The sequence below is a fragment of the Peromyscus maniculatus genome, chromosome 1 (assembly GCF_049852395.1).
Source record: "Peromyscus maniculatus bairdii isolate BWxNUB_F1_BW_parent chromosome 1, HU_Pman_BW_mat_3.1, whole genome shotgun sequence".
NCBI classification, from domain to species: domain Eukaryota; kingdom Metazoa; phylum Chordata; class Mammalia; order Rodentia; family Cricetidae; genus Peromyscus; species Peromyscus maniculatus.
Genome location: NC_134852.1, coordinates 33,198,293 through 33,224,583, shown reverse-complemented (window position 1 = coordinate 33,224,583; position 26,291 = coordinate 33,198,293). Strand labels below are relative to the sequence as shown.

At 44.9% G+C, this 26,291-nt stretch overlaps 1 protein-coding gene across 6 annotated transcripts in view; it reads left to right on the top strand.

Annotated features, from left to right (window-relative positions):
• Positions 1 to 26,291, top strand: part of LOC102906027 (CEA cell adhesion molecule 1) — a 249,585-nt gene that overhangs the window by 212,489 nt on the left and 10,805 nt on the right. For 2 of the 6 annotated variants that reach the window (XM_076574183.1, XM_076574154.1), the window contains exons 1-5: positions 20,363 to 20,541; positions 21,354 to 21,713; positions 23,217 to 23,495; positions 23,958 to 24,212; positions 25,909 to 26,184. In XM_076574183.1, coding sequence (XP_076430298.1) covers positions 20,478 to 20,541; positions 21,354 to 21,713; positions 23,217 to 23,495; positions 23,958 to 24,212; positions 25,909 to 26,184 — 1,234 coding nt within the window. In that variant the 5' untranslated portion in view covers positions 20,363 to 20,477. Of the gene's footprint in view, positions 1 to 20,359; positions 20,542 to 21,353; positions 21,714 to 23,216; positions 23,496 to 23,957; positions 24,213 to 25,908; positions 26,185 to 26,291 lie in introns of those variants that run through there. The other 4 variants (XM_076574172.1, XM_076574164.1, XM_076574191.1 and 1 more) reach the window with 3 other exon arrangements.

The following is a 26,291-nucleotide window of genomic DNA, read 5'->3' as shown; positions in this document are numbered from 1 at the left end:
GAGTTCCTCTGTCATGTAGCTTACAGAATAAATCTCAGGCCCTGGTAGGTATCTTAAAAAAGCAAAGTTGTGAAAGGAAATTAAATGACTCTATTGTAAAGACAGCCTCTTTGACAAATATTTGTGGGAAAACTGAACAGAAGAACAAAACTAGGTCCCTATTTGTCATTTGCACAAAAATCCATGTGAACCTGAAACTCTGAAAATGCTGAAGGAAGAAACTTCAAAAACCTGCAGCAGCTAGGACTTTCTGGAATGGATTCCACTGTCTCAAAACCACGGCAAGAATTGGCAGATGACACCGGACAGTGGTGGCACATGCCTTTAATCCCAACACTGAAGAGGCAGAGGCAGGAGGATAGCTGTGAGTTGGAGGCCAGCCTGATCTACAGAGTGAATTCAGGACAGCCGGGCAACACAGAGAAATCCTGTCTAGAAAAAACAAAAAAGAAAGAAAGAAAAGAATTGGCAGATGGGATGCATGAAACAGCAGTTTCTGCACAGCAAAGGAAACAACAGAGTGAAAAGTCAGCCAGAATGGGCGGGAAGCTTGCCAGATACACTTCTGACAAGGAATTAACACGGAGTCTATAGAAAGAGTTCAAAAAGTGAATCAGATAGCAAGAGAGCCTCAAATCATCTGGGCAATAAATGATAAAGGTACAGAGCAGAGTCCTGAAAAGAAGTGCAAATGGGGAGTAAATACATGAAAAATTCAGTCTTCTTATCCACCAGGGAAGTGTGAATCAAAAGTGTACATGACAATTGTCAGGTGATTCTCACCTACCTCCAAGTTCACTGAGAAAACCTGTGTCAAACACACACACACACACACACACACACACACACACACACACACACACACACAAATAATAAACCAATATGAAGAACGTGCCCACGATGGAGGAGACTCAGGGAGAAGTCCTGTCCTCCACTTCCCAGGACCCTTCCTTTTTGCTGTGCCCAACTGCTCCACAGATGCTTGCTAGGAGCTGCTACCTCCTCCTGGCCCCTTTTCTCCCTTTGAGACTCACCAGTTCTCAGCCTGCTCTTCACACATAACACTACAACCACAATACTAGCTGGGAGATCCAGGTGACTTTATTCTTTGGGACTCACCAGTGCCCTGTCAGCTGTCTAACTGGGTCCCTCTAGTTTTCCTACCCAGCCTGAGACACAGGACCAGTTCACACTGCCAGAGAAACTTCTTCCAAATTTTTCAACCAAGCTGCTGCAGACCTTAGATTATAGCTGACAACCAGAAAACCTGGGATAGAGGTTGTAGCCCCAACACCAGACAGAGAAAATCGACAACCTAACCTGCTGTGAATCAGCTCCCTCCTGAACACTGTAAACACCTCTGGCAAAAAGAAGACAGCCTTAAACAAAACAGAAAAAAAAATAAACTCAACCAATAACCAACTCCACATGCACAAATCCCAACTTGGAAATGAAAACAACAAAAAATAACCAAAATAATACATTTCTACCAAAAAATATATATACAAACCCCACAATAACAGCCCCTATTGAAAATGACCTGGAAGAACTCCCAAGTGATTCAATAGAATCATTATAACCATGGTCACACAACTCAAAAAGTCAAAGACTAAAAGAACAGTGAAGTAACAATGTCAATACAAGACATAAAAGTAGAGTTTAAGAAAACATAATCAGTAATTATGCTGGAAATTAAAAGCTCTGATTAAAAAGCTCAGTGGAGTCAGGCATGATGGTGCACACTTTTGACCTCAAAACTTTTGAGGCAGAGGCAGGAGGATCTCTGTGAGTTGGAGACCAGCTTAGTCTACATAAGTTCCAGGACAGCCAGGGCTACATAGTGAGACCTTGTCTCCAAACAACATGAAATGAAACAAAACAAAATTCCTTGGAAAGCTTCATTAACATAATGGGCCAAGTAGAAAATAGAGAGCTGGGGATGGAAGACCAAATAGAGAAATTGGATCATTCAGGAAATGTTTAATTAACCAAAAATATGAACTTGACATGGGAGTTTGGGGATACAACAAAAACACCTAGTGTCAGTGTTAGAGGATAGGAGAAAGAGAAGAACATCAAAGCAAAGTACAATTCATCAAGAAAACAAAATCTAGTTTTAAAATGGGCAAAGGCCACTTGTCATCAGAGAGGCATCATCCAGGAAATGCAGAGACCCACAGTCATACACTAGGTGGAGCCAGAGGGTAAGGAAGGATGTAGGAGCCAGAGGGGTCCAGGACACCATGAGAACAAGGTCCACAGAATCGACCAAGCAGGCCTCATAGGGGCTCCAGAGACTGAAGTGTAAAACATAGACCCTGTGGGGGTCTGAGCTGGGTCCTCTAAATATGTTACAGTTGTGTAGCTTACTGTTCTTGTGGGACTCCCAACAGTGGACTTGGGGGGTGTCTGACTCCTTCGCCTGTGTTTGGGGCACTTTTCTTCCTACTGGGCTGCCACATCCAGCCATGATAGGAGGATTCATGTCCAGTCTTATCGTATCTTGTTAGCCATGTTCTCTGGATATCCCTAGGAGGACTGCTGCTTTTTTTAAAAAAGGGAAACAGAGGAGGAGTTTGTCTGAAGGAGAATGGAGATGGGGGAGGGATGACGAGGCTGGGTGGAGGGAAAACTGTGCTTCAGATGTAATGTATGAGAAAAGAATTAAAGTTTTAAAAAGTATTATCAAAATACTTAATAAAGGGAACAAAGAACTCAGACATACCTCCAAAGGAGATATACATACGGTGCATGAAAAAAACTAATATTTTTAATCACTGTAGAAATACATACGAAAATCACAGTGATATCTCCACTGTCATACCAATTTCCAATGAAAAGCTAGATAGATACTCAAAGGTTCCCTGGGCAATTTACAGGCAACTATAAAGAGAAACACAATATTTGTATGGGAGTCCAGCTTTTGAAGGATTCCTAGGGAGGTGAGAGGAATGAGGAAATATCTGATAGAAAGAGAGAGGTAGTCTACAAGAATAAAGACAGAAACAGAGGATAGCTTTGGGGGGAGCAGATCAAAACCTGACAGCCTCATCCAATATTGATAAGGGTTTTTTTTTATAATATGCCAAAGGGAGAGGCAACAGACCTCCCCCTTGCAAGATCAAAGCACACCATACAGCCAAGTATAGACCCTTCCAAACACCTGCTAACCAAGCCCATGACCAAATCATCTTTTTATACAGCCCTGCTGGGTAAAGGAAGTCCAGATTCTCTGGCCATGAGTAACTTCTCACTAGATAGCCTCTATGGGCTCCCACACATCTGGAGCCTCCTTGCTACACTTCAGAGATGAGCTGCAGATCTCATAGTGAAGGCCAGATGGAGACATTGGGACATACAGAATATTTCACCGAGACACACAATCTCAAAGTCAGGTGTGCTTTTTTATTTTTTGTCAACTTGACATAATACAGGGTCTTTTGGGAAGAGGGAACCTCAATTGAGAAAGTGCCTCCATCAGATTAGCCTATTGTAGAGAGCACAAAGGTCCATGCACTCACAGATAAGCACTAGAAAAACCAGGAATGCTGGGTAGTTATAACCTGCTTTCTGCCCAGAAGGCTGGGAATCGAGATAGTCCATAGTCTAGGTGACCTCTGCATGATCTGTAGGGCCAGGCCATATCTGGCTCCCACAAGCTCCAAGCAGGACCAGAAGTGGTTAACAGTATAGAGGACCTCTGTGCTATCTATATGGCCAAGGGCTCCCCAAGGCACCCACATATAGGACCAGAGATGGTTAGTAACCTAGGTGACCACTGTGCTCTCTGTGTAATGGAGAGCACAACAGATCCTCTCCTAAGCCCTCAGGATAACACATGTAGCCTATCTACAGAGCCCAATTTCATGGAAGAAGTGACATGTGCTTTGAGAAGAGTTTCAGTGTAATTATGTTTCCTTGTGCATATGGAATTATGATACACTAATAAACTGTTTTCAAATTTATGCTGTACTTAACCATTCTCAAGTAACCTGCCTCAAGTCAGACTCCTGAACTCTGAACCATCACAGACTATCGAGTCCCATTGAACAGGATTTCCTTCTTGCCTCACATTGATCATTACTCTGTGGGCCATGGTGTTTGCAGAGACCCCCACAACCTGTAGATAAGTCTGTGGGGGTATTTTCTTAATTTATAATAGATGTGGAAGGGCCCAGCCCACTGTGAGGATTGCCACCCCTGATCAGGTGGTCTTAGTCCTCCATGGCCTCTGTTTCAGTTCCTTCTATGACTTCCCATCATAGGACTCTATACCATAGGACAAAAGAAACCCTTTCCTCCCCAAGTTACTTTGGTCATGGTGTTTCTCACAGCAATAGAAAGCTAACTGAGATACCTGATTCCAACCAGTCCCAACACCTAGAGGTTCCTCCCACAAGCCTACTCTAACATTCCATCTTCTTCCCATGTCTCTGAGGATGCTACTTTACCTCCTGACAGTCCCTTACCTACTGGTGTCACTCAGAGGGACAGACAGGGTCACAGGGGAGGAACATAGACAGATGACATCCCAGAAAGGTCAAGAGGACATGGGCAGACCACAGCCATCTCAGCCCACACAGGAAGTTAGTGAGTCTCCCTGAGACAATTCATAGAATGACAAAGTCCACATCCTCTCTTTAGGACACACAGGTCAACCCTTCCTGCACACCCAGGACATGAAACTTCTAATTCCTGGATCAGACACTTGATTGGTGACACCAGTGACAGTGGTTCCATCCCCTTCCCTGTCATCATTCAGCTGGTTCCTTTCCAGCCCTCACAGACATCTCTGTCACCTTCCTGCTGGGAGTAAATCCCACCTTCCCAGAGCAGTGAGAACAAAGGGCAGATGGGCTCAGTGTGTTTTTGTGTCACAAGAGGAAATCCACCATTGGGTTTAGGAAGCACAGGGTCTCCCTCTGGTGCTGACAGGGACAAGGAACAAGACATGGCAGAGGTCATCCCTAGAGAAAGCTGTTGTTATCTCAGGTCAACAGTTCCTGATTAGTCTTTCTACTCAAAGACTGAACCATAAAGAAAGAAAGGGGGAGAGGAATGGAAGGAAACTCTGAGAAGAGATGGAGCAGAGTCAGGGACACAGACCTAGCCCTCAGCCAAAACGACTCTGAAAGGTGCTGCCTTTTGCCAAGAAGTTCAGCTTCAAGGAGGAACAACAGAGTTGACACAAAAGCAGCAGGGCGTGGGAGCCATGCTGGAGTTGACGCTCTTCTCCACAGACAGAGAGAATTGCAGCTCCTTACAACCCCATCGTGCACGGGTGTGTCCCTTGGTGGTCCCTTGGCAGGGGCTCCTACTCACAGGAGAGGGGACCATTTCCTGGGAGCGTTGGGAAGAAGGAAGCACAGAGACTGGCTGGGTCTCCTAGGGAGGACAAGACCCTGAGAGGGGACACAGGACTTTTAGTTGGGGCATCAAAGGAGAAGATGACACAGAGGGACAGAGTTTCAGCAACAAGCTCTCCCTGAACAGGAATTGGTGTGGGCAGGGAGCATCTTCATTTGCTCTCTTTTTCTGTGATAAAGACCATAACCAAAAGCAATTGGGGAACAAAGGTTTTATTTGGCTCATATATCTCAAGTCACAGTCTATTGAGGGATGCTGAGGCAGGAGCTGAAGCAGAGACCACAGGGGAGTGCTGCTTATTGGCTTGCTCCTCATGGCTTACTCAGTCTACTTATACAACCCAGGACCACGTGCCCTGGGGTGACACCACCCACAGTGAGCTGGGTCCTCCCTCCCACATCAACTGTAAGTCAAGAAGATGCCCCCACAAACTGGCCTACAGCACAATCTTATGGAGGCATTTTCTTAGTTGACATTTCCTTTTCCCAGATGAACCTAGTTTGTGTCAGGTTGACAAAAGCAAAACAAACCACAACAACAAAGAACTGATCAATACAAGGAGGAGAAGCATAAGTGATCCCTTTCTAAGTTCATCACCATTGGCCTCTGTAATCTGAAGACACAGTTCACAGCTAGGTCTGGGTAACTCTCCACATAAAAACAACCCAGGACATTAAACACTGTCCTTGGCTACTAGCAATGCTCTGGACCACTCATTCATTCACCCACAGGTGTCTGAACCTGGTCCAGGCAGCAGCTTCAGTGAAGATCAGACTAGTCCTCTCCTCACATGCCAGAGTTCCAGGAGACAGGAAGACAGGACAGGAAGGACATCTAGAGGAGGAGGTCAGAGGTTGAGAAAAGCCATGGTGGGAACAGCAGGGAAAGGTCAAAAGTGAATACCCAGGGTCTAGATGAGAAGGTCAAGGAAGGTATCCCCCAAATTACATACACCCAAACCTTCTGAGTGTGAGCAGGGATCTGAAGATAGTGAGGGGATGAGCTATATAGACATCTAAGGAGAGAGTTCCATTCAGAACAAATTATAAGACCAAAGCCTCTGAGGGGATAAAGGCCATGCCACAGATTTCAACCTAGTAGCATGCAAATGCACACAGACACACAGACACACACACACACACACACACACACACACGCACACGCACACGCACACGCACACGCGCACACACACACACACACACACACACACACACCAAAGCTGAGTGATGGACATACCTGCTTAGAACCTGCAGTCCATCTTTATAACAAATATAAAGGCCCTGATGTTGATTGCTGTCTTAGTTAGGGTTTCTATTGCTGTGAAGAGACACCATGACCATGGCAAAGCACTTAGTGGGGTGGCTTTCACTTTCAGAGGTTTAGTCCATTATCATCATGGTGGGACAAGTTAAGTGCAGGCTACATGGTGCTGGAGAAGTAGCTGAGTGTCCTACATCTTGGCTTGCAGGCAACAGGAAGTGGTCTGAGATCCTGGGCATGGCTTAAGCATATATGAGACATGCCCCCCAAAGCTTGCCTCCAAAGTGAATAACTTCCTCCAACAAAGCCACTCCTCTTAATAATGCCATTCCCTACAAGATTATGGGGACAAACTACATTCAAACTGCCACAATGGGTTTCTCTTTTTTCACTGTTAGTTTCACTTTTAACAGACCTCTCCCACTGCTGCCTTGCTCCATACTAATCAATGCCACATCATGTTGCTGAAGGGAAGAACATGCTTCTCTTTGTCCACAGTCAGCCAGAGATGTGTATGCTTTTTACTGGTACAAAGGGAAAATTTTAGGCATCAGACAAGAAATTGCACATTAGTAAAAACCACTCATTCAATTAATCCAGGACCTGCACACAATGGGAAAGAAACAATATTCTGTAATGCATGCTCCTCCAGAACGTCATCCAGGACATACTATACACACTGATCAAGAGACACCTTGTAGTTTCATGTACACCACCAAGAATGACTACCTGTGACCTCTGGACGCTGGGTGGAATTAATTCCACCTCCCACACAAGACTGACAGCTTGGACACTGTCTGATTCCTCCTTGCATTGTGCTCCCATGTTAGGGTTTGAGCATTTAGTGTTGTGGTGACTAAAGAAACTCCATTTTATGCTAGGCATCCATCTTGATACCCAGTAGTCATTTGTCTCTGACTTCAGTCACTGGAAAATAATTTCCCGGGAACCCTGTCTCAGTGACACGCCGCCGCTGCCTCCGTTGCCAAAATGTACAGCTGTGACTGTCTGTTTGTTATGACTAAATGATTTTCTGGCTTCTGAAACTTGTTTATGCAGACACCCAAAGATTGCTCTGGATCACCTTCACTACTTAACTCGACAGAACACACCGCTGTTTGCTTGCTTGAGTATTGAAGGTCTTCTGTTTTTCATCTTTTAAAATCCTTCCCTGACCTCCCTTCTCACATCAATCTCAAGTTTGGCTCAGAAATTGTTGTCCTTCTAGCAGCTAAGAAATAAATATTTTAATCATTATTAGACTTTTCTCAGGTGCCACAGACTCCAGCCACTTAGAAGACAAACTGCAAAGATCAGAACCCCCACGAGAATCTATCCAGTGAGAGCAGGACCTGTGGAATAGTAACTCAAAAGGAAGACTATCTTCAGCCAGACCCTTGGGGTTCCCCCACTATCATGGCTCTCAGATAGGTCCTGTGGTAGTCAGGCAGGGCCTCTCTGGGAGATCTATGTTTTTATCACAGTGAGGTGAGAATCCGGAAGGCCTGGCTCCAGACCTCTGTTCCAGATTCAACTCCAGGTGACCATGGAGAGCTTGTATCCAGGGCTAGATTTTGACTTCCTGTTAGAGCTGGCAGGGAACAAGGCTTTACTGACTGTCCAAGACTCACAGAGTGTGGAACCAGCTGTGCACTTCCATGACATATGCAGTTCATAGGTCACCCAGGCATCTCCTCCTGAGTCTCAGTGGACAGGTGCCAGGATGTAAGCCAACTCTTCTGATGGTCTTAGGAGACTTCACAGGAAGGTCAGGGTCCCCAAGAGGAGAGACAGAAAAGACAGACAGGTTTTTTTTTTGGTTGGTTGTTTGTTTGTTTGTTTGTTTGTTTGTTTGTTTTTACCTCAGGGGTCCAGCCCAGGGAATTCTCTTCTGCAGGTAAATGGTAACAGATGCTGCTGACTTGAGCAGCTCCCCACAAGCCTGTCCAGGCATATCTACTCCTTCTAGTAACCTCGGCCAGCACCACACTCAGACCCTGGGTGAAATCCCCTTACTGAATAAATGGATTGAAAGAAGTACTGGGGGATGCCAGATGCTGAGCATCAACTCCTTCTCAGGATGCTGCAGGTCTGCTGTGTGCAGGTGTGCAGACCAGGTCAGAAGTCAGCAGATGGTCCCTAGCTGTAATCTAAATTATCTGTTAGGAAGCCATTGAGGAAGCCTCACAGGTACCAGCCAATTAGAGAGGAGCTGGAGGTGACAGTTGGAAGCATCCTTGGGAGTCCAGGATCAGGGAGTTAGGACCTCAGTCCATGGATAGTGTCTCCTTCATTCCTGGCCTAGCTATCCAGGGAGAACCATATGGAGAGAAGCCTTAATACCTACCATTCATTGTGAGGAACAGGATGAAGCCCAGGGAAGCCAGAGTCACACTGACAGGAACCCCAGTCACAGTGCCTATCACAGTCTGAATACTGAGGCCTGGGAAGTTCAGTTCTGCTGCAAGGAGATAATGGGAAAGAAGGCCCAGGTCACCTCCAGGGAAACCATGAGGGGCCCAGCCAGGGTTGAAGGGGACAAAGCTGAACAAGCCCCAGGGGCTTTGAATGCTACAATCTCCGTGTCTTTCTCTGCTTGTCTTATTCCAAATGCCACCACTGCAGAAATCAAGAGCCCTGGACTCAACACAGTGGAAATTCTTACATAGTGGGGGAACTTGGCACATTATGGAGCCTCAGGGCAGCAGCTGCTTCTACTGATTTCTGTGCCCTTCACTATTCCTTGAGAAGAGGGGCTGCACCTAGGTATTAGTGAAAAAGGACCAGGACAAGCAGCAATTCATGCGGGAAAAGTAAAGGAACAGTGAGCTGGACAGGGCAGGGCCAGGCCTATCTGAAAGAGAGGGGAGGAGATGAGGGGCAGGGAGGGAGCAGGAACAGCATAAACGGAAATGACGGTAGGTAGCGGGGCGAGGGGGCGGGTTAAGTGGATCCCACCACGCCAGGGTCCCAGACCCAAAAGGCTGCTTGGAACCAAGCCAGTGTCCCCTGAAGCCCCTCCCACACCCCAGCAGCCCCAACTTCTCCACCCTGGGAGCTTCATTAGGTGTCTCAGGACCAGAGAGAAGTTAGGGGTTTGGAGACTTCAATCTTGGGCATCAGCAGCTTGAAGGGATGTCTGGTCCACAAGTGAAAGCAAGTGAACAATCAGTTTTGATTCTAGAACTGAACACCTGACTCCACAACATCCCCTTACGCACAGCCTCCCTCACTGACTACAAATCCCGTGTTTCTTCTGTGCTGTGCCAGTCCTGCTGGAGGATGGAGGGGAGGACTCTGCTTTCTCGCACTGGACTCTGAAACCTGCACGGGAAAGAGTGTAGACAGCACTCCATACTTTATGATGGAGGAAGAAAGGAATGAACAATAAAAAAAAACTGAGTGAATGAATGACCTAGAAACTAGAATCCAGAACTTACACCAAGAGTCCCAAGAGGCCTGGCCACACCTACTCCCTTCTTTTCCTGGAAGCCGAGGCTTGTCTTCCCTTCTACCACCTCCTTCCTAAGCTACCTGAGGAACCATGCACATGACCCTGGGGACCCGCTAGGACAACAGATCCTGAATAATATATCTTGTCATCAGTCCTAAGGAGGAGGTTTGACTACAGCAGCCCCAGCCTGAGAAGTGACATGCACTTCGTTCTACCTGGCTAGCCCTGCTTTCCCTCTCAGGGACTGGACATTTCCACTCAGTCAAACCTCTAGGGTTGACCTTCTCCTAGTTCCTGAGTCCCTTTCCTGTGTGAATGTTCCTTGGGGCCTGTCCATGCTGAGGACTGTCACACCCTGGCCCATGACAGAAGAAACTTTGTAGTACATCTCCTCAACTCCTCTTTACTCAGCCCTCTCCTTCAAACGGGCATCTGAGAGAGAAAGTAGGTTTGCTGTTTCTCTGTGGATGTAGTGCACCTTCCTTTTACACTGTTTGCCCCTAAAGGTATGACTTCTCCTGCACCACACTGATAATTCTTACCTTTCCCAGGGCCACTGTCCACCATGACATTAGGAAGCCACAGCTATCATGGTCCAAATCTGGTGAGTATTCCTTGAGTCCCGCTGTGGGTGAGGCCCCAAGGCACCCCAATGTCCTCTCAAATAGGCACTCCACTAGGGACTTGAGCCTTCCCTGGAGCAGCTAGGGTCCCTGTCATAACAGCACAGAGGACCCCGACTGCTATTCCGTTCCTCCTGTGGAAATGGAGAGTCCTCAACCTCCCCTTCTCACTGGCCTCTAGAACATTCAGAATGTCTCCACCCAGCAGATACTCCATAACCACTGACACTCTCAGATATGAGGACCCTGACCTTCCTGCAAGAGGGACCACTCAGCTCACATCCTCTCTGCTTGCAGGAGGTGGGGCCTCAGACGTCTTTGCCCTGGTAGGTATATGCCCTCCCCAACACACAGGATCCTAGCTGTGCACGCTCAGGGAAGGGTGTGTCACCTGACAAACCTCCTAAGGTCAGGAGAGAGTAAATTTGGCCCTACACAGAACTAGGCCTTTCATGAGTGGCAGAACAGTTCCCATCCAATCATGAATAAATGCTGTGTCCCCTGGGTATCTGAGGAATGCTTGAGACAAGAAGGTGAATAGAAGAGAATAAATGGCAGGTGAGTGCTCAACCATACACAGAACTTCTATATAACCCACTCCCTAGCTCAGGGAACATCTGGAAGAGCAGAGATGAAATAACATAAGGACATGGGGAGGAGTGAGGTAAAACATCTCTTGGCACATGATATGGCCATAAACTTGTGAAATCACAGCAACACAAGACCTGTGTAAGCCTGGCCCATCAACAGCACACTATGGACCAGATAGGGGCTCAAGAGGCCACACCCCTTCCTCAGAACCCATTGGCAATTAGTGGCCACTGAGGGAGGGGAAATTATTTTCTTCGGTGCTTAATTTTCTATACTATAGGAACTACACAGGTGTCTCTCGATCAGTGTGTGTGGAAATTAACCACCTCACCATCCATGCTCATGTAAGAAACCCTAAATAACACAGTGTTGAACACACAGACAAAGATGGAGGCCCAGTGAGATGGATGCCTACTAAAAGCACTTGCTGCAGAAGCCTGATGATCTGAGATTAACCTCAAGAAGATTAATCCTCATGTAAGGATGGAAAGAGAGGATCAGCTCCTGAAAGTTACCATCTGACCTCTGCATACTGTGGTGCTGCTATGGATATCGCTCTGTATAAATAAAATGCTGATTGGCCAGTAGCCAGACAGGAAGTATAGGTGGGACAAGCAGAGAGGAGAATTCTGGGAAGTGGAAGGCTGAGGCAGGGAGACGCTGCTGTGATAAGAAGCAACAAGTTAAGATACTGGTAAGCCACGAGCCACGTGGCAAGGTATAGATTAATTGAAATAGGTTAATTTAAGATAGAAGAACAGTTAGCAAGAAGCCTGCCATGGCCATACAGTTTGTAAGCAATATAAGTCTCTGTGTTTACTTGGTTGGGTCTGAGCAGCTTCAGGACTGGTAGGTGAGAGATATTTGTTCTGACTGTGGGCCAGGCAGGAAAACTCCAGCTACAAATGGTGCCCAGTGGATTGGCAAGAGTTTCCACCTAAAACCTGAGAAAAAAGATTCTAAAACGGAGCTAAAAATAGCTTCTTAGTTGTCTCTCTCAAGTTAGCTGCAGCCTGCGTGTTTGAGCTACTCTATGGTGGGTTTGTGGCGCGTGTGCAAGCTTGACCTACGCTATGTTACACAGAGGTGTCTCCAAACTGCGCACTATGCTGTGTGTTGGATATAGTTTTTGCTAGTTAAAAAAAAAAAGAGGTTTCTGAGCTACATGCTGCTATGATAAAAACATAGACCTACTGTTTCTGAGAGTTGATGTCTCCCACAGCTGGCAGAAAATATACCACGGCCATATTGGGAAGCTGAGGTGGGCAGAGCCAGCAGCCACAGCAGAAGTTTCGGTCTTACAATTGCTGCAGTTTAAAGCAACAGATTCATAATAAGACAGATTCAGATGGAACAAGACTTTAAATGCTTTACAATGTATGTAAAAATATATGTAGGCTTGAAAGAGAGAGAAAAAGGAATATATATAGTTATATAAACAAATAGTTTTAAAAATTAAAGTCTTTAAAGAGACAGTAAAGGTAGTATAAAAATAAGCCACGTAAAGATGGATATCACACAGAGAATCTGCATTGTGTTGTCTTTGGGATTCTTAACTGCAGAAAAACATTGGATTGTAAAGGCTGTTGAGTTAAAGGTATTTTAAGGTACCTTGACTTCAAAATTTGGATGTAAGGATATGTTGCTTTGGAAAGGAGGCTCTGCTTTTGTTTCCACAAAAAGCCAGAGGGTATGGAGTTGTTCCAGATTAAGATACATCAGGTTTGACCAGCCAAGACCCCCTGAAAGGTCTCCAGTGACACCATGACCCAGATGATCCAACATCCAGAACAGTTTCAAGGCAACCGGCTCAGACAATACACCCTCACAGACTACTCCATAATCCTAAAATTTTCTTTGTGTCCCTATAAGATACAACACCCTCCTCCAGCAGGAAGTAGTAAGAGAAGCTACGCCCAAATTCCCAAATATACCAAGCTGGCTTTGGAGATGGAATTGGCTCACTCCTTCTCTAAACCCAAACATATTGCTTTAAAAAAAAAAAAGGTTAAGAGATTCTATTGTCCCATATCAGAAGAGCCCTCTGGTGTGGGACAGAGAAAAACCAATATTTTTATTTAAATCAAGTTGATTGTAAATGCAATCTCTTTCTAAAGAACAAAAGGGAATATGATATAGATAGATAGGATGAGTAGATTAATGAACCTACTTTTAAAGAGTAACAACTTGTTTAGAAATGTTTCACATTGCTATGGGTTCTAGTTTAATGATACAAGTTTAAACTTAATTTTTTTATACTGTACATATATTTCTACTCTCATTGGAGGTATTATGTTTATGCAAACTCATTTAGATTGTAGTAGATAATTTTAAAATACAGATTAATAATCAGTCTTCTATGATAGTCAAACTTATAGTCATGTTAAGTTTTCTAGGTATATAGATATATTTCGGATAGATAGGTAATCTTCAAACACTTCAAAGACTTACAGAATATGGCATTTAAAATGTTTTTAAAATTTAGACTTTCTGGACAACGAGACATATCTGCTCCTGGCAGCACCAAATTTATTTCAGAGAGGAGGATGGGCATCGAAGACACTCTATATGGAGTTTATCTTCTTCTTGGCAAAAATAGTCATTTGGGCAAGAAACTATTCTTGCCTGGACTGCTTGATTGACTGGACATGCAGGACCTATAGGAAGTTAACCACTGAAATTTGCTTGGCAAAATGGTCCTTCAGGTTCCTGCTTCGCAGAGGAAACTGCCCAGACATTCTACAGAACACAGAGAGAAATGACTGAGAGACTCTAGGCCTGTGGGCTGAAGACAGATGCTCCAACTTTACAAAAGAACTTTGGATGACTGTACGGGCTGCCAGCTGTCTCTACATAGTTATAATTTCCTTAGTTATGATAAGAGATTAGTTAGATATGAAACTTTAGACTCACAAATAGGATACATAGGATATCTTCTTTAGTTTTGCCAAATACAAATAGACTAGTTATTATAAATAGACTAGATATTGTAACTGTAATTTTTGCTTGATAATTGTTTTATTATATGTAATTTTACTGTGTGAAAGTTAAAAACCTTCCTTTTGGGAAAAAAAAAAGAAAAGGGGAAGTGCTGTAGATATCACTCTGTATAAATAAAATGCTGATTGGCCAGTAGCCAGGCAGGAAGTATAGGTGGGACAAGCAGAGAGGAGAATTCTGGGAAGTGGAAGGCTGAGGCAGAGAGATGCTGCCAGCCGCTGCCATGAAAAGTGAGATGTAAGATACCAGTAAGCCACGAGCCACGTGGCATGGTATAGATTAATAGAAATGGGTTAATTTAAGCTATAAGAACAGTTAGCAAGAAGCCTGCCACGGCCATACAGTTTGTAAGCAATATAAGTCTCTGTGTTTACTTGGTTGGGTCTGAGCGGCTGTGGGACTGGTAGGTGAGAGAGATTTGTCCTGACTGTGGGCCAGGCAGGAAAACTCCAGCTACAGTGGTGCACACCCACACTCATTCACACACACACACACACACACACACACACACACACACACACACACACACACACACACATATAATAAATTACATATGCACACATGAAACATGTAGGAGGGGAGCATTTTAGGAAGAAGAGGTTAGCAGGAATGGGAGAGATGGCTCAGTGGTTAAGAGTACTGGCTGCTCTTCCTGAGGTCCTGAGTTCAATTTCCAGCAACCACATGGTGGCTCACAACCATCTGTAATGAGATCTGGTGCCCTCTTCTGGCCTGCAGACATGCAGGCAGACAGAACACTGTATGCATAATAAATCTTAAAAAAAAAAAAAAAAAAAGACTCCAGAAAGTTGCTTGCATCCTTTTCCTGTTTCTCAGATAATAGTATACCCTTCTGAGGTATACTACAGTGGTGCACACACACACTCATTCACACACACACACACACACACACACACACACACACACATAATAAATTACATATGCACACATGAAACATGTAGGAGGGGAGCATTTTAGGAAGAAGAGGTTAGCAGGAATGGGAAGTGATGAGAGAGTAATGAGGTTATATGTAACCAAAATACATTTGTATGTGTGTGCTTGTTTGTATGTATATGAAATTGTCAAATACTGTATTTTAAATATGTTTTCAATGAAGTGGCTCCAATTCTCTTCACTCTTTGGAAAAAAAAGAAAGATACTTAGAACACAAAATTGCTTCCTCTGGCCCTTCCTTTGAAAACTTGAAAAAGAAAAAAAGTATAGAGAACTGGTCTACCTCCTAAAGGCTTTCTGAGGAGGAAAAGGACACTAAATATATTTTTTAAATTTTTTTAAAGGACATAAAATTTTTTAAGTCTTTAAAAATATTTTTGAAGATTTTCAAATGTGAAAAATTAATTTGCTTTTAAATTCTAGGAGAATTTACTATAAAGAACTAAAATTGAATTGTGAATGAGTATTTGCCTTCATGCTTTGGTCAAATTTACATAGTAAGTATGCTGGATAATTTTATGTCAACTTGACACAGGCTAGAGTTATGTGAAAGGAGGGAACAACAGTGGAGAAAATGCCTTCATAAGATCAGGCTGTACATCTTCAACAAATGGTGCTGGCATAACTGAATGTTTGAATGTAGAAGATTGCAAATAAATCCAAATCGCAAAACTCAAGTCAAAGTAGATCAAAGACCTCAACATAAATCCAGTTACACTGAACTTGATAGAAGAGAAAGTAGGAAGTAGCCCTGAACGAATTGGCACAGGAGACAACCTCCTGAACAAAACATTACTAGTAGCACAGATACTGAGATCTACAATTAATAAATAGGCCATCCTGAAACTGAAAAGTTTCTGTAAGGCAAAGGACACAGTCAATAAGACAAAACTGCAGCCTACAGAATGTGAAAAGATCCTCACCAACCCCACAGCTGACACAGGGCTGAGAAACACTTAAAGAATTGTTCAACATCCTTAGCCATCAGGGAAATGCAAATCAAAATCATTTTGAGATACCATCTTGCACCTGTCAGAATGGCTATGATCAAAAACACTGGTGACAGCTTATGTTGGAGAGGATGTGAAGTAAGGGAAACACTCCTCCACTGCTGGTGGGAGTGCAAACTTATACAGCCACTCTGGAAATCAGTATGGCAATTTCTCAGAAAATTGGGAATCAATCTACCTCAAGAACAAGCTATACCAATCGTAGGCAAAGGATGCTCAATAATACCACAAGGACACTAGCTCAGCTATGTTCATAGCAGCATTATTTGCAATAGCCAGAACCTGGAAACAACCTAGATGCCCCTCAACAAAAGAATGGATAAAGAAAATGTGGTATATTTACACAATGGAATACTACTCAGCTGCAAAAAAAAAAAAAATGGCATCATGAAATTTGTACGTAAATGGATGGAACTAGAAAAAAAAATCATCCTGGGTGAGGCAATCCAGACCCAGAAAGACAAACACAATATGTTCTCACTCATAAATGGATATTAGATGTAAAGCAAAGGATAACCAGGATACAATCCACAGGCCCAAAGAAGCTAGGCAAAAAAGAGGGCCCTAGGAGGGACACATAGATTTCTCTGGCAATAGATGAGATCTCCTGGGTAAACTCGGGGCGGTGAGGTAAGTGGGAAGTGGGAGGATAAATGGGAACATGAGGGATCAGGTTGGTTGAGTGGGGGCTGGAGAGAGGGAGAGAGTAATAAAGGAGATACTTTGATAGAGAGGGCAATTTTGGGACTAGGGAGAAACCTGGTGCCAGTGAAATTTCAAGGAATCCCAAAGACAATCCCAGCTAAGACTCCTAGCAATAGTGGAGAAGATGCCTGAACTGGCCTTCTCCTGTAATCAGATTGGTGACTACCATAATTGTCATCAGAGAGCCTGCATCCAGTAACTGATGGAAGCAGATGTAGAGATCCATCCAAGCACTGGGCTGAACTCTGGGAGTACAGGTGAGGGAAGAGAGGGGGGACTGGACAAGAAAGGGGGCGCAAACTCATAACAGGGTGACCCACAGACAGCTGAACTGAGCTAGAGGGAGCTCACACACTCTGGACCAACATCTAGGGAGCCTGCATGGGACTGACCTAGGCCCTCTGCATGTGGATGACAGTTGTGTAGCTCTGTCTGTTTGTGGGGCCCCTAGCAGTGGGATCAAGTGTTCCTGGTGCTTCAGCTGGCTCTTTGGAACCTATTCCCCATTCTAGGATGCCTCACCCAGCCTTGATGCATGGGGAGGAACTAAGTCCTGCCTCAATTTGATATGCCATGCTTTGTTGACTCCCAGGGGAGACCTGCCCATTTCTGAACACAGGAAGATGGGATGGGAGGGGGTAAAGGGACTGGGAGAGGAAAGAGGCAGAGAAGAGGGAAGGAAAACTGTGGTTTATATGCAAAACAAATTTAAAATTTTAGTAATAATAAAAATAAGGCTGTAGGCAAGCCTGAAGAACATTTTCTTAATTAGTGATTGATAGAGGAGGACCCAGCCCATTGTGGGTAGAGCCATGCCTGGGCTGGTGGTCCTGGGTTCTAGAAGAAAGCAGGCAGACCAAGCCATGAGAAGCAAGCCAGTAAACAGCACTTCTCCAGGGCCTCTGCATCAGCCCCTGCCTCCAGGTGCCTGCCCTGTTTGAGTTCCTATCCTGACTTCCTTCAATGATGAACAGGGATATGGATGTGTAAGCTAAATAAACCCTTTCTTCCCCCAAATTCATTTTGATCATGGTGTTTCATCATAGCAATAGTAACCCTAAGATAGTAAGTTTATGAATTAAAACGACAAACTGAAACGATAACCTACAGAACAGAAAAATGTATTTGTAAGTCATATATATATGATACAACTTTTGTGTTCAGAAAAAATAACTGATACAACTCAGGAAAAAAAAGTGATCCCTAGTCATCAGGGAAATGCAAATTAAATCTACTGTGAGATACCAACTCACCCCAGGTAGAATAACTATAGTCCAAATAACTGACAACAAATGTTGCAGAGGATGTGGAGAAAGAGAAACACGTATTCACTGCTGGTGGGTGTGAAAATTAATACAGTCATTATATACAGCTTGTGGAAGTCCCTCAAAACATTAGAAATACCACACGACTCAGGTATTTTACTGGGTATATACCCAGAGATCCTTTACCCTACCATAGAGACATTGGCACACCATTAGTGCTGCTCTATTCAATATAGCAAGGAAATGGAACCAAACTAGATGTCCATCAGCATATTAAGTCTAGTGCATATACCAAATGAAATATTATTCATCTCTAGAGAAATATGAAATCACAAATTTTACAGGAAAGTAGATAGACTTAGAATGTATACTGTTAAATGAGATCACCCAATCTCAAGAGAAAAACCACATGATCTTTCTTGTGTGTGGATCCTAGCCTATATAATGTATGCATGTACACATGTAATTAAATATTCAGAGGTATGATACAACATACAGGAAGAGGAACATGAAAGGGTAATTTTAAAGAAACAAAATACTCCCTTAATGAGTTCACGTACATGCTGTACTTGTGTGGGTCCTCTGAATGCTCGCTCTCTCAACATGGAATGCAGTTTTGATATAAAACAGGACCTTAACAAGCAACATCCACGTGTAACTCTGTGCTGCCACCTTACTGAGAGCCCAAATTTGAAGTTATGTTTTTCATCTTTTAAATGTCCCTGTACAATGCAGTTCTTGTAAGTACTACTAATTTATGGTGCATTATTCTTTAAATAAGAATTGCAGCTATAACAATTGTAGAGAGTGAAGACTGTCTGAAGTATGCTTAAATCATTGTAACTTGGGAATTTTTGAAAATTCCAAGAAATGCTGACTTACTGGCTCTGAATCTCAAAGACTAACACACGAGTAATCACCAACACTTCGAAGCTTGCAGGGCTTGGTTTTGTTTTTATTTTATGTTATAAGGCTAAAATGTGTTATTGGTAGTGAATGAATGTACTTTCCTTTAGAATTTAAAATCAGAATAAAACTATTTTAGAGCAAAGGACTTGTATATTCCTGTCCTAAACAATATGTACAAAAAGCTAATAAACACATGGGGAAGGGAATCAACATCATCAGTCTTCATGGAACTGCAGATCAAAATAGCAGTGAGTCTCACCTCAGCTATTCTAGTCTGCAGTAAAAATCTTCCTGGGAAACTTGGTGCTCAGCTTCATTCCAGCATTTGAAGCTTGGCTACAATCCTTGTAGCAGCCCAGACATGAGCTGCAGATCTACTCATGAACATCAGGGGGAGACAATAAACCACATAATCAACAGGGGAAACTCTCCTTGAGGAGTGAACCTATCTTGCTTGCAGTTTTGTTTCCATACCAGTTACAACAGACCTGGAGCTCCCTCACATAATCATTCCCTGTGTCTCTGAGCCCCCCACTATGCAAGGAGACCTTATGAAGTCCCCTCCCTCCTCTTATCATCCATGAGGACAGACAAGGATATCACAGGGCAATCAGCAAGGAGAACAAAGTCATCCCAGAAATGTCAGGGAGGGCATGGGCAGACCTGAATCACATTCAGCCAGCACAGGAAGCTGGGGGTGGAGGGGGTCTTCCTGTTGCCCTCCTTAAGAATCTGGAGCACACTGTCCTCTTGATAGGACACACAGGTCACCTCCTCCTGCAAACTAGGAGATGAACCCCTGAGCTAACGTATCCCTGGATCAGACACCTGACTGGTGACACCACTGATGACAGGTATGGGCCCTCCCCAGTCATCACACAGCTGGACCTTTTCCAGCCCCTAGAGAAGACTGCCACTCCCTGTCTGGAGTAAATCCCACCTTCCCAGAGCATTGAGATCACAGGGCAGACTGGGCTCTGCTAGGTTTGGGGTCTCAAGGAAATACACTCTTGGCTATAGAAAGTTCAGGAACAAGGACCTGGGGCAAGCTGCTGTTCTCTAGGGATACAGGACACTTCTCAGTCTTGTGGCTCAAAGTATGTTCTAGAGCACTGAACAACAAAGGAATAGAAGGATGGGAGGCAGCACTCACAGAAAAACAGAGCAATGAACACACACAGACTCCACCCCCAGCCCATGTGACTCCAGGGGCCCTCCTCTGGGAGGAGGCTCAGTTGTGGGAAGAAAAGCAGAGCAGACACCAGAGGAGCCCAGCTTGGCAGCAGCCTGAGACACAAACCTCCTCTCCAGAGGAAGAACCTAGCCCACAGCAGAGACTATGGAACTCACCTCAGCCCCTCTCCACAATGCACAGGTCTCCTGGAGCGGACTCCTGCTCACAGGTGAGGAAACATTCCTCGGGAGTAGAGAGTTGGGGAGTTCAGAGACTGGATGGGATCTTCTGGGAGAGGGAAAGAGCCTGAGAAGGGACATCTGGCTTCTGCTTGAAGCCTGAAACCATCAGGAAGCTCACAGTGGATGGGAATTGGGAAGTGGGGAAGAAAAACTCAGTTGCTCCCCATTGTAGATTTATCAGCACTGGCCACTGTATCCTGAAGACTGACATTCACACCTCTGTCAGGGTGACTCTCCAAGTAAAACTCAAACTGGGGAGAGTAAACAACATCATTATGTAGGACCCTGAGAAATCTGCAAATAAACCCCAGGCTCTGGGACACTCATTTACTCACAGGAATCTGAGCCTGTTCCAGGCAGTGAGGTTTAAACCAAAATCAAACTAGTCCTCCTCACACATCCCTACTACTACTGGACAGGAAGACAGAGCAGCATGGACATCTAGAAGGTGAGCCCAGGGGTTGACAAGCACTTCAGAAGAAACAGAGCAGGGAAAGGTCAGAAAATGAAGGATCAGAGTCTTTAGAGGAAGAGGTCAGACAAGACATGCCTACACTCACCAAAGATTCTGAGTGTGAACAGAGATCTGAGGGCAGTGAGGGGTGAGCTGTGTAGATACCAGAGAAGCCAGTTTCATACAGTGGAAAGATTCAGGGGTACTGATAAATGAGGGTGATGCTGCTGACCTCATGCAACAGGACACACACACCAATGCTGAGAGTTAAACACTCACGTTTCAAATTTCTACCAAGTGCAAGGTCCTAATATTGATAGATGTTTTTTCTCTCTTCCCTCTTAGTCTTTCTTTTAACCTGCTGGAACTCTCCCACCACTGCCAAAGTAACTGTTGAAGCAGTTCCACCCCATGTTGCTGAAGGGCAGAATGTTCTTCTACTTGTCCACAATCTGCCAGCAGAAGTCCGAGCTTTCTACTGGTACAAAGGAGAAACTGTGGTTGATAGTAATGAAATTGCACGATTTCTAATATCCAGTAGTACAAATAAAACAGGGCCTGCATACAGCGGCAGAGAGATGATATACCCCAATGGATCCTTGCTCTTCCAGAATGTCACTCAGAATGACACAGGAGTCTACATGCTAAACATGATAATGGAAAACTTTGATTATGAGAGTGCATCCGTGCAGTTCCGTGTACACCGTAAGTAATTCACTGTAACTTCTGGGTCCTGGGTTGAGCTAATCCTACCTCACATATAGGGTTGTCATTCCTGGATGACTCTGTGTTATGGTCCCCACATTGTGGTTCAAGCATCCAGTAAAGGACACAGAGTGAAGAAAACAGCAATAAATCAGGATGCCCCACTTGAATCTACCCTAAGAGAAGAGGGGGTAAGGTAACTGAGCCCAGGCATGTCAGAATCTGTCCAGGGTCTTAGATGCTCATCATGAACATGGCCTTGAAAAAGACCCTCAGGCCGGTCCTGGCTGAGGAAACCATGAGAGTCTCACAGAGAGATGAGCACCCAAAAAAGCCTTGCCCCAGACCTCATTTCCAGACTGGACCAGGAATCCAAAAAGCTTGTAGACTGGGTTGGAATTTGATCTCCTGTTGGAGCTGACAGGGGACAACAATGGATCAGACTGGGAGCCTGCTGATAGCCTCTGAGAGCCATGTCTGAGGTAGGTCACCTGGGCATCTCCTCCTGAGACTCAGTGTGCTCAGCATAGGTGGAGAGGTAGGAAAGGCAATCATCCAGCTCTTCGGATGGTCTTCTGAGACCTCCCAGGAAGGTCAAGAGCCCTAAAGGGATAGAAGAAAAAGTGTACAAATGGCAGCTCCTTGCCTCTGTGGGTCCTGCCTAGGGATTATTTCCTGCAGGCAAACACTAACAGACACTGCTTGGTGGAAGGTCAAGTCATTGTTCACATTTAAGGTTAACTTGCAGGTGTGGCAATGATCATTTACCAAGTGTCCTATTATAGGGAATCTGAGACAGCAAACACAGTCACTGAGTCAGGGTCACACAGGTTGTAGATAGCACAAGCTATCTGTCCACAGCCACATCTCCAGGTCCCCACCATGAAGACCTACTAGGTGACCTTCACTCTTCTAGTTCATTTTGTAGACTCAGGATTCTTGTAGGGCTCCCTGATTCATGTCAATCAACATCAAACATCTGACAAGAATGGTCCACCTGTGGCCCAACCCGACCCGAATGCCAACCTGATCCTGAGCTGTGTGAAATCTGACAGGCTGTCAGGTTTCTCAGAAAAGCTCAATGGGAAGATTAATCATGACCCATCTGTGGGACAGCCCTGAACAGCAAAGGCTTGGAGAGAGCTGGTCTACACTCAGCATTGAAGGTCAGTGCAGCTGAAGGGACTCAAACCTTGTGTCTAAAGGCAGGCAATGAGTCCCTGAGGACCAGGAGATAAAATGAGGTCTCTAATTCCAAGTCTTGAGTCTGACCATCACCAAGCACTGCAGCTCAGTTCTCTCATGAGAAAGTCCTTGCTTCTTCCATACACAGCACAGGAGGCCCCATTATCTCTGAGCACTCAGCCACTCCATCTGCCTGTAATTTGCTTCCAGCTTGATTCTTTAAGGATCTGGGTTGTCGGGGAGGTAAGAGACTGTCTCTGGTTGAAAGAGGCCTTTGCAAGAATCAGAGGTTCAATCTTCTCTCTGTTGTCCACACAGCACCACTACCCAAGCCCAACATCACAACCAACAATTCCAATCCCATGGAGGGTGACGACTCAGTAGCATTAATGTGTGAGCCTAAGACTCAGAATACAACCTACCTGTGGAGGATAAATGGTCAAAGCCTCTCAGAAGATGACAGGCTGAAGCAGTCTGAGGGCAACAGGACTCTCACTTTACTCAGTGTCCTGAGGACTGACATAGGACCCTATGTGTGTCAAACCCGGAACCAAGTGAGCACTTCTCAAAGTGACCCATTCACTCTAAACATTACCTGTGAGTATTTTCTGTTTCATCCTGGCTCTGACTGCCTAAATAGAGAGGGCTAGTGTTAGGATAATCGGTCCCCATGGGGTCATGACACAGAGCCACCACACAGATACCTAGGATTCAGGGTATCATGGCACAGCCCAAGCACATTCAGTCAGCTCAGCATTGAGCTAAAATGGGATGGAGGGATTTCTCCTGCCTAGAGAGGCTCAGGTTGATGAATACAGGAGACATGTCAGACTCAGGCTCAGTGCACACATGAGTGTGCAGTGGGGATGATTGTGTGTTGTGCTTGAGATGGATCAGGGCTTGTGCATGCTGCATGAGTACTCTCCTACTAACCTACACCCCAGCTCTGGGTAGGACCTGCTCAACTAAGGTTAAAGCACAGCTCAAAGAGATACTATGGCCTTCTACTTTCCCTTCCTTCTGCTGACATCACATGTGACTTTATTCTTTTTGCTCCAGATGGTCCAGATGCCCCGATCATATCCCCCTCAAATATTTATTTCCATTCAAGGACAAACCTCAGCCTCTCCTGCCACACAGATTCTAACCCACCTGCACAGTACTCTTGGTTTGTCAATGGAGACCTCCAGTCATCCTCCCAAGAGCTCTTTATCCCCAACATTAATACTAATAATAGCGGATCTTATACCTGCCTCGTCTATAACTCTGTCACTGGCCTCAATAAGAACACAATCAAGAACATTACAGTCCTTGGTAAGTGAATCTCTGAAATATCAGCACCAGGTTTGGAGTGGAGTCTTTTAGCTTCCTGGGAAGATTTAATTTCCAGCCCATGTCTATGGGAACAAGCAAAACTCAATGCTTCCCCAAGCTTCCTGCTCCAACCCTATGTCTAATCATCTCCTGCTTCTCTGAGTTCTCCTGGCTGATAGAGATGGAGCTTGGAATGTGAGCAGGAGGTTCTCCCAGTCTTGGAAAGCCTTTGGTTGTGTGAGGGACTTCCCAGAGGTGGGAGAGCCTTAAAGTCAAGATTTCTTTTTGTGGCTCACACAAGCCTTCCTGTCCCCTCCATTTTCATTTTATGACCTCCATGACCTACAAGGAACACTCAGGGCTTTCAACTGTGCTTACATTCTTTTCTCCTCCAAATTGGAGGAGAAAATTCCCCACAGATGGGAACCAGCAGTTCAGAGCTCTGCTCCAAGCTTGCTCCCATCCCATGGGATGGGAAGAGTGGGTGGAGATGGTGTCTGGGAGCCATGTTCTGAGTCAGGGTGAACCATGTCACTGACAATTGATGATGTTCTTTTGCTTACTCGTCTTAAGGTTCAAAAAACAAATATCAGCAAAGTGTGGTGGCACACACCTTTGATGCCAGCACTAAGGAGTGAGAGGCAGGTAGATAGTGTGAGTTTGAGGCCAGCCTGGTCAACATAGCAAGTTCCAGGTCAGCCAAAGCTATAAATGAGACCCTTCCTCAAAAATAAAATAAAATGTCCCTGATGTACATCAGAGTCCTTGAGGTCAGGAATGGGAAAGTGCAAAGGTGAGCTTCAGGTTAATGGACTCTCAACTGTGTCCTCATTCTGAAGATCTATCTACCTTTGTGAACTCTGGACACCAAAACAGGAGGTGATCTCTGAGAACAGTGAAAGACACTGACTTGGAGACCAGGGACCCCTCTGTTGAGAATGCAGGTGGTAGAGTGGACAAGCAAAGTGCCAAGAGCCATTTGTGGTAAGATCCAAGGATGGTAGACCTCTAGTCCTAGCACTCCGCACTCAGGAGGCTGAGGCAGGTTGAGTTTAGGGAAAGCCTGGTCTGTATAGCAAGTTCCAAGCTACCCAGGACTGCAGAGTGAGACACTGTCTCAAAAAAATATCAGTACTGAGGATTAGAGTGTCAGGCTGTGGTCAACACTGTGATTATTCACTTCTCTGTGGCTTTTAATCCATATCCATGGGGCAGGAAATAAAATTTTTCTTCAAACAGAAATTTTTTAGTTTGGGATTTCTCCCAGTCCTGAGGTCTAGGCTTTAACACTTTTAAGATTAAAAGTGGGCCATCTTAACCCTATGGCAAATTATTTAATGAAAAAGAAACAGAAGGCATTTTGTAATGGAGGAACCAGACTGTTCACACTCACAGAATATGAAAGCAACAATTTGCATAAAAATGAATGGGAAATACATCCCCCCCATCCCTTGAGATTTCTGGAAACTTGGGCTGAAGAGGCTCCCAGTATGGTGCCTTCACAAATACCCTGAGTCAGGGGTCACTGTGGGTGATCTGGGTAGGAGGAAAATTCAGCTCTCTGCTTACAAACCACATCTTGAACCCAAACATGTGATCTTGCAGAGGATCACTTCATTCTGTGGGTCCTGGGAGCTGGCTGGGATCTCTGAGGGTGAAGGACTATCAGCTGGTCCCCTCTACTGTTGATCCACAGAGCCAGTGACTCTGCCCTTCATCCAAGTCATCAATACCACATTCAAAGAACTGGACTCTGTGTTCATGACCTGCTACTCAAACAACACTGGAATCTCCATCAGTTGGCTCTTCAATGGCCAGAGTCTGAGGATCACAGACAGGATGAAGCTGTCCCAGAACAACAGCACCCTCACCATAGACCCTGTCAGAAGAGAGGATTCTGGGGACTATCAGTGTGAGGTCTCCAATCCAGTCAGTTCCAAGAAGAGTGACCCCATCCAGCTGAACATAATACGTGAGTGACCTCTCCTCCCTTGTTACTCAGTAGTGTTGGGGTTGGGGGCAGTTTCTTTGTCAACAGTGTGCAGAATGGGTAAAAGACACAAGGAGAAAAACATGGTT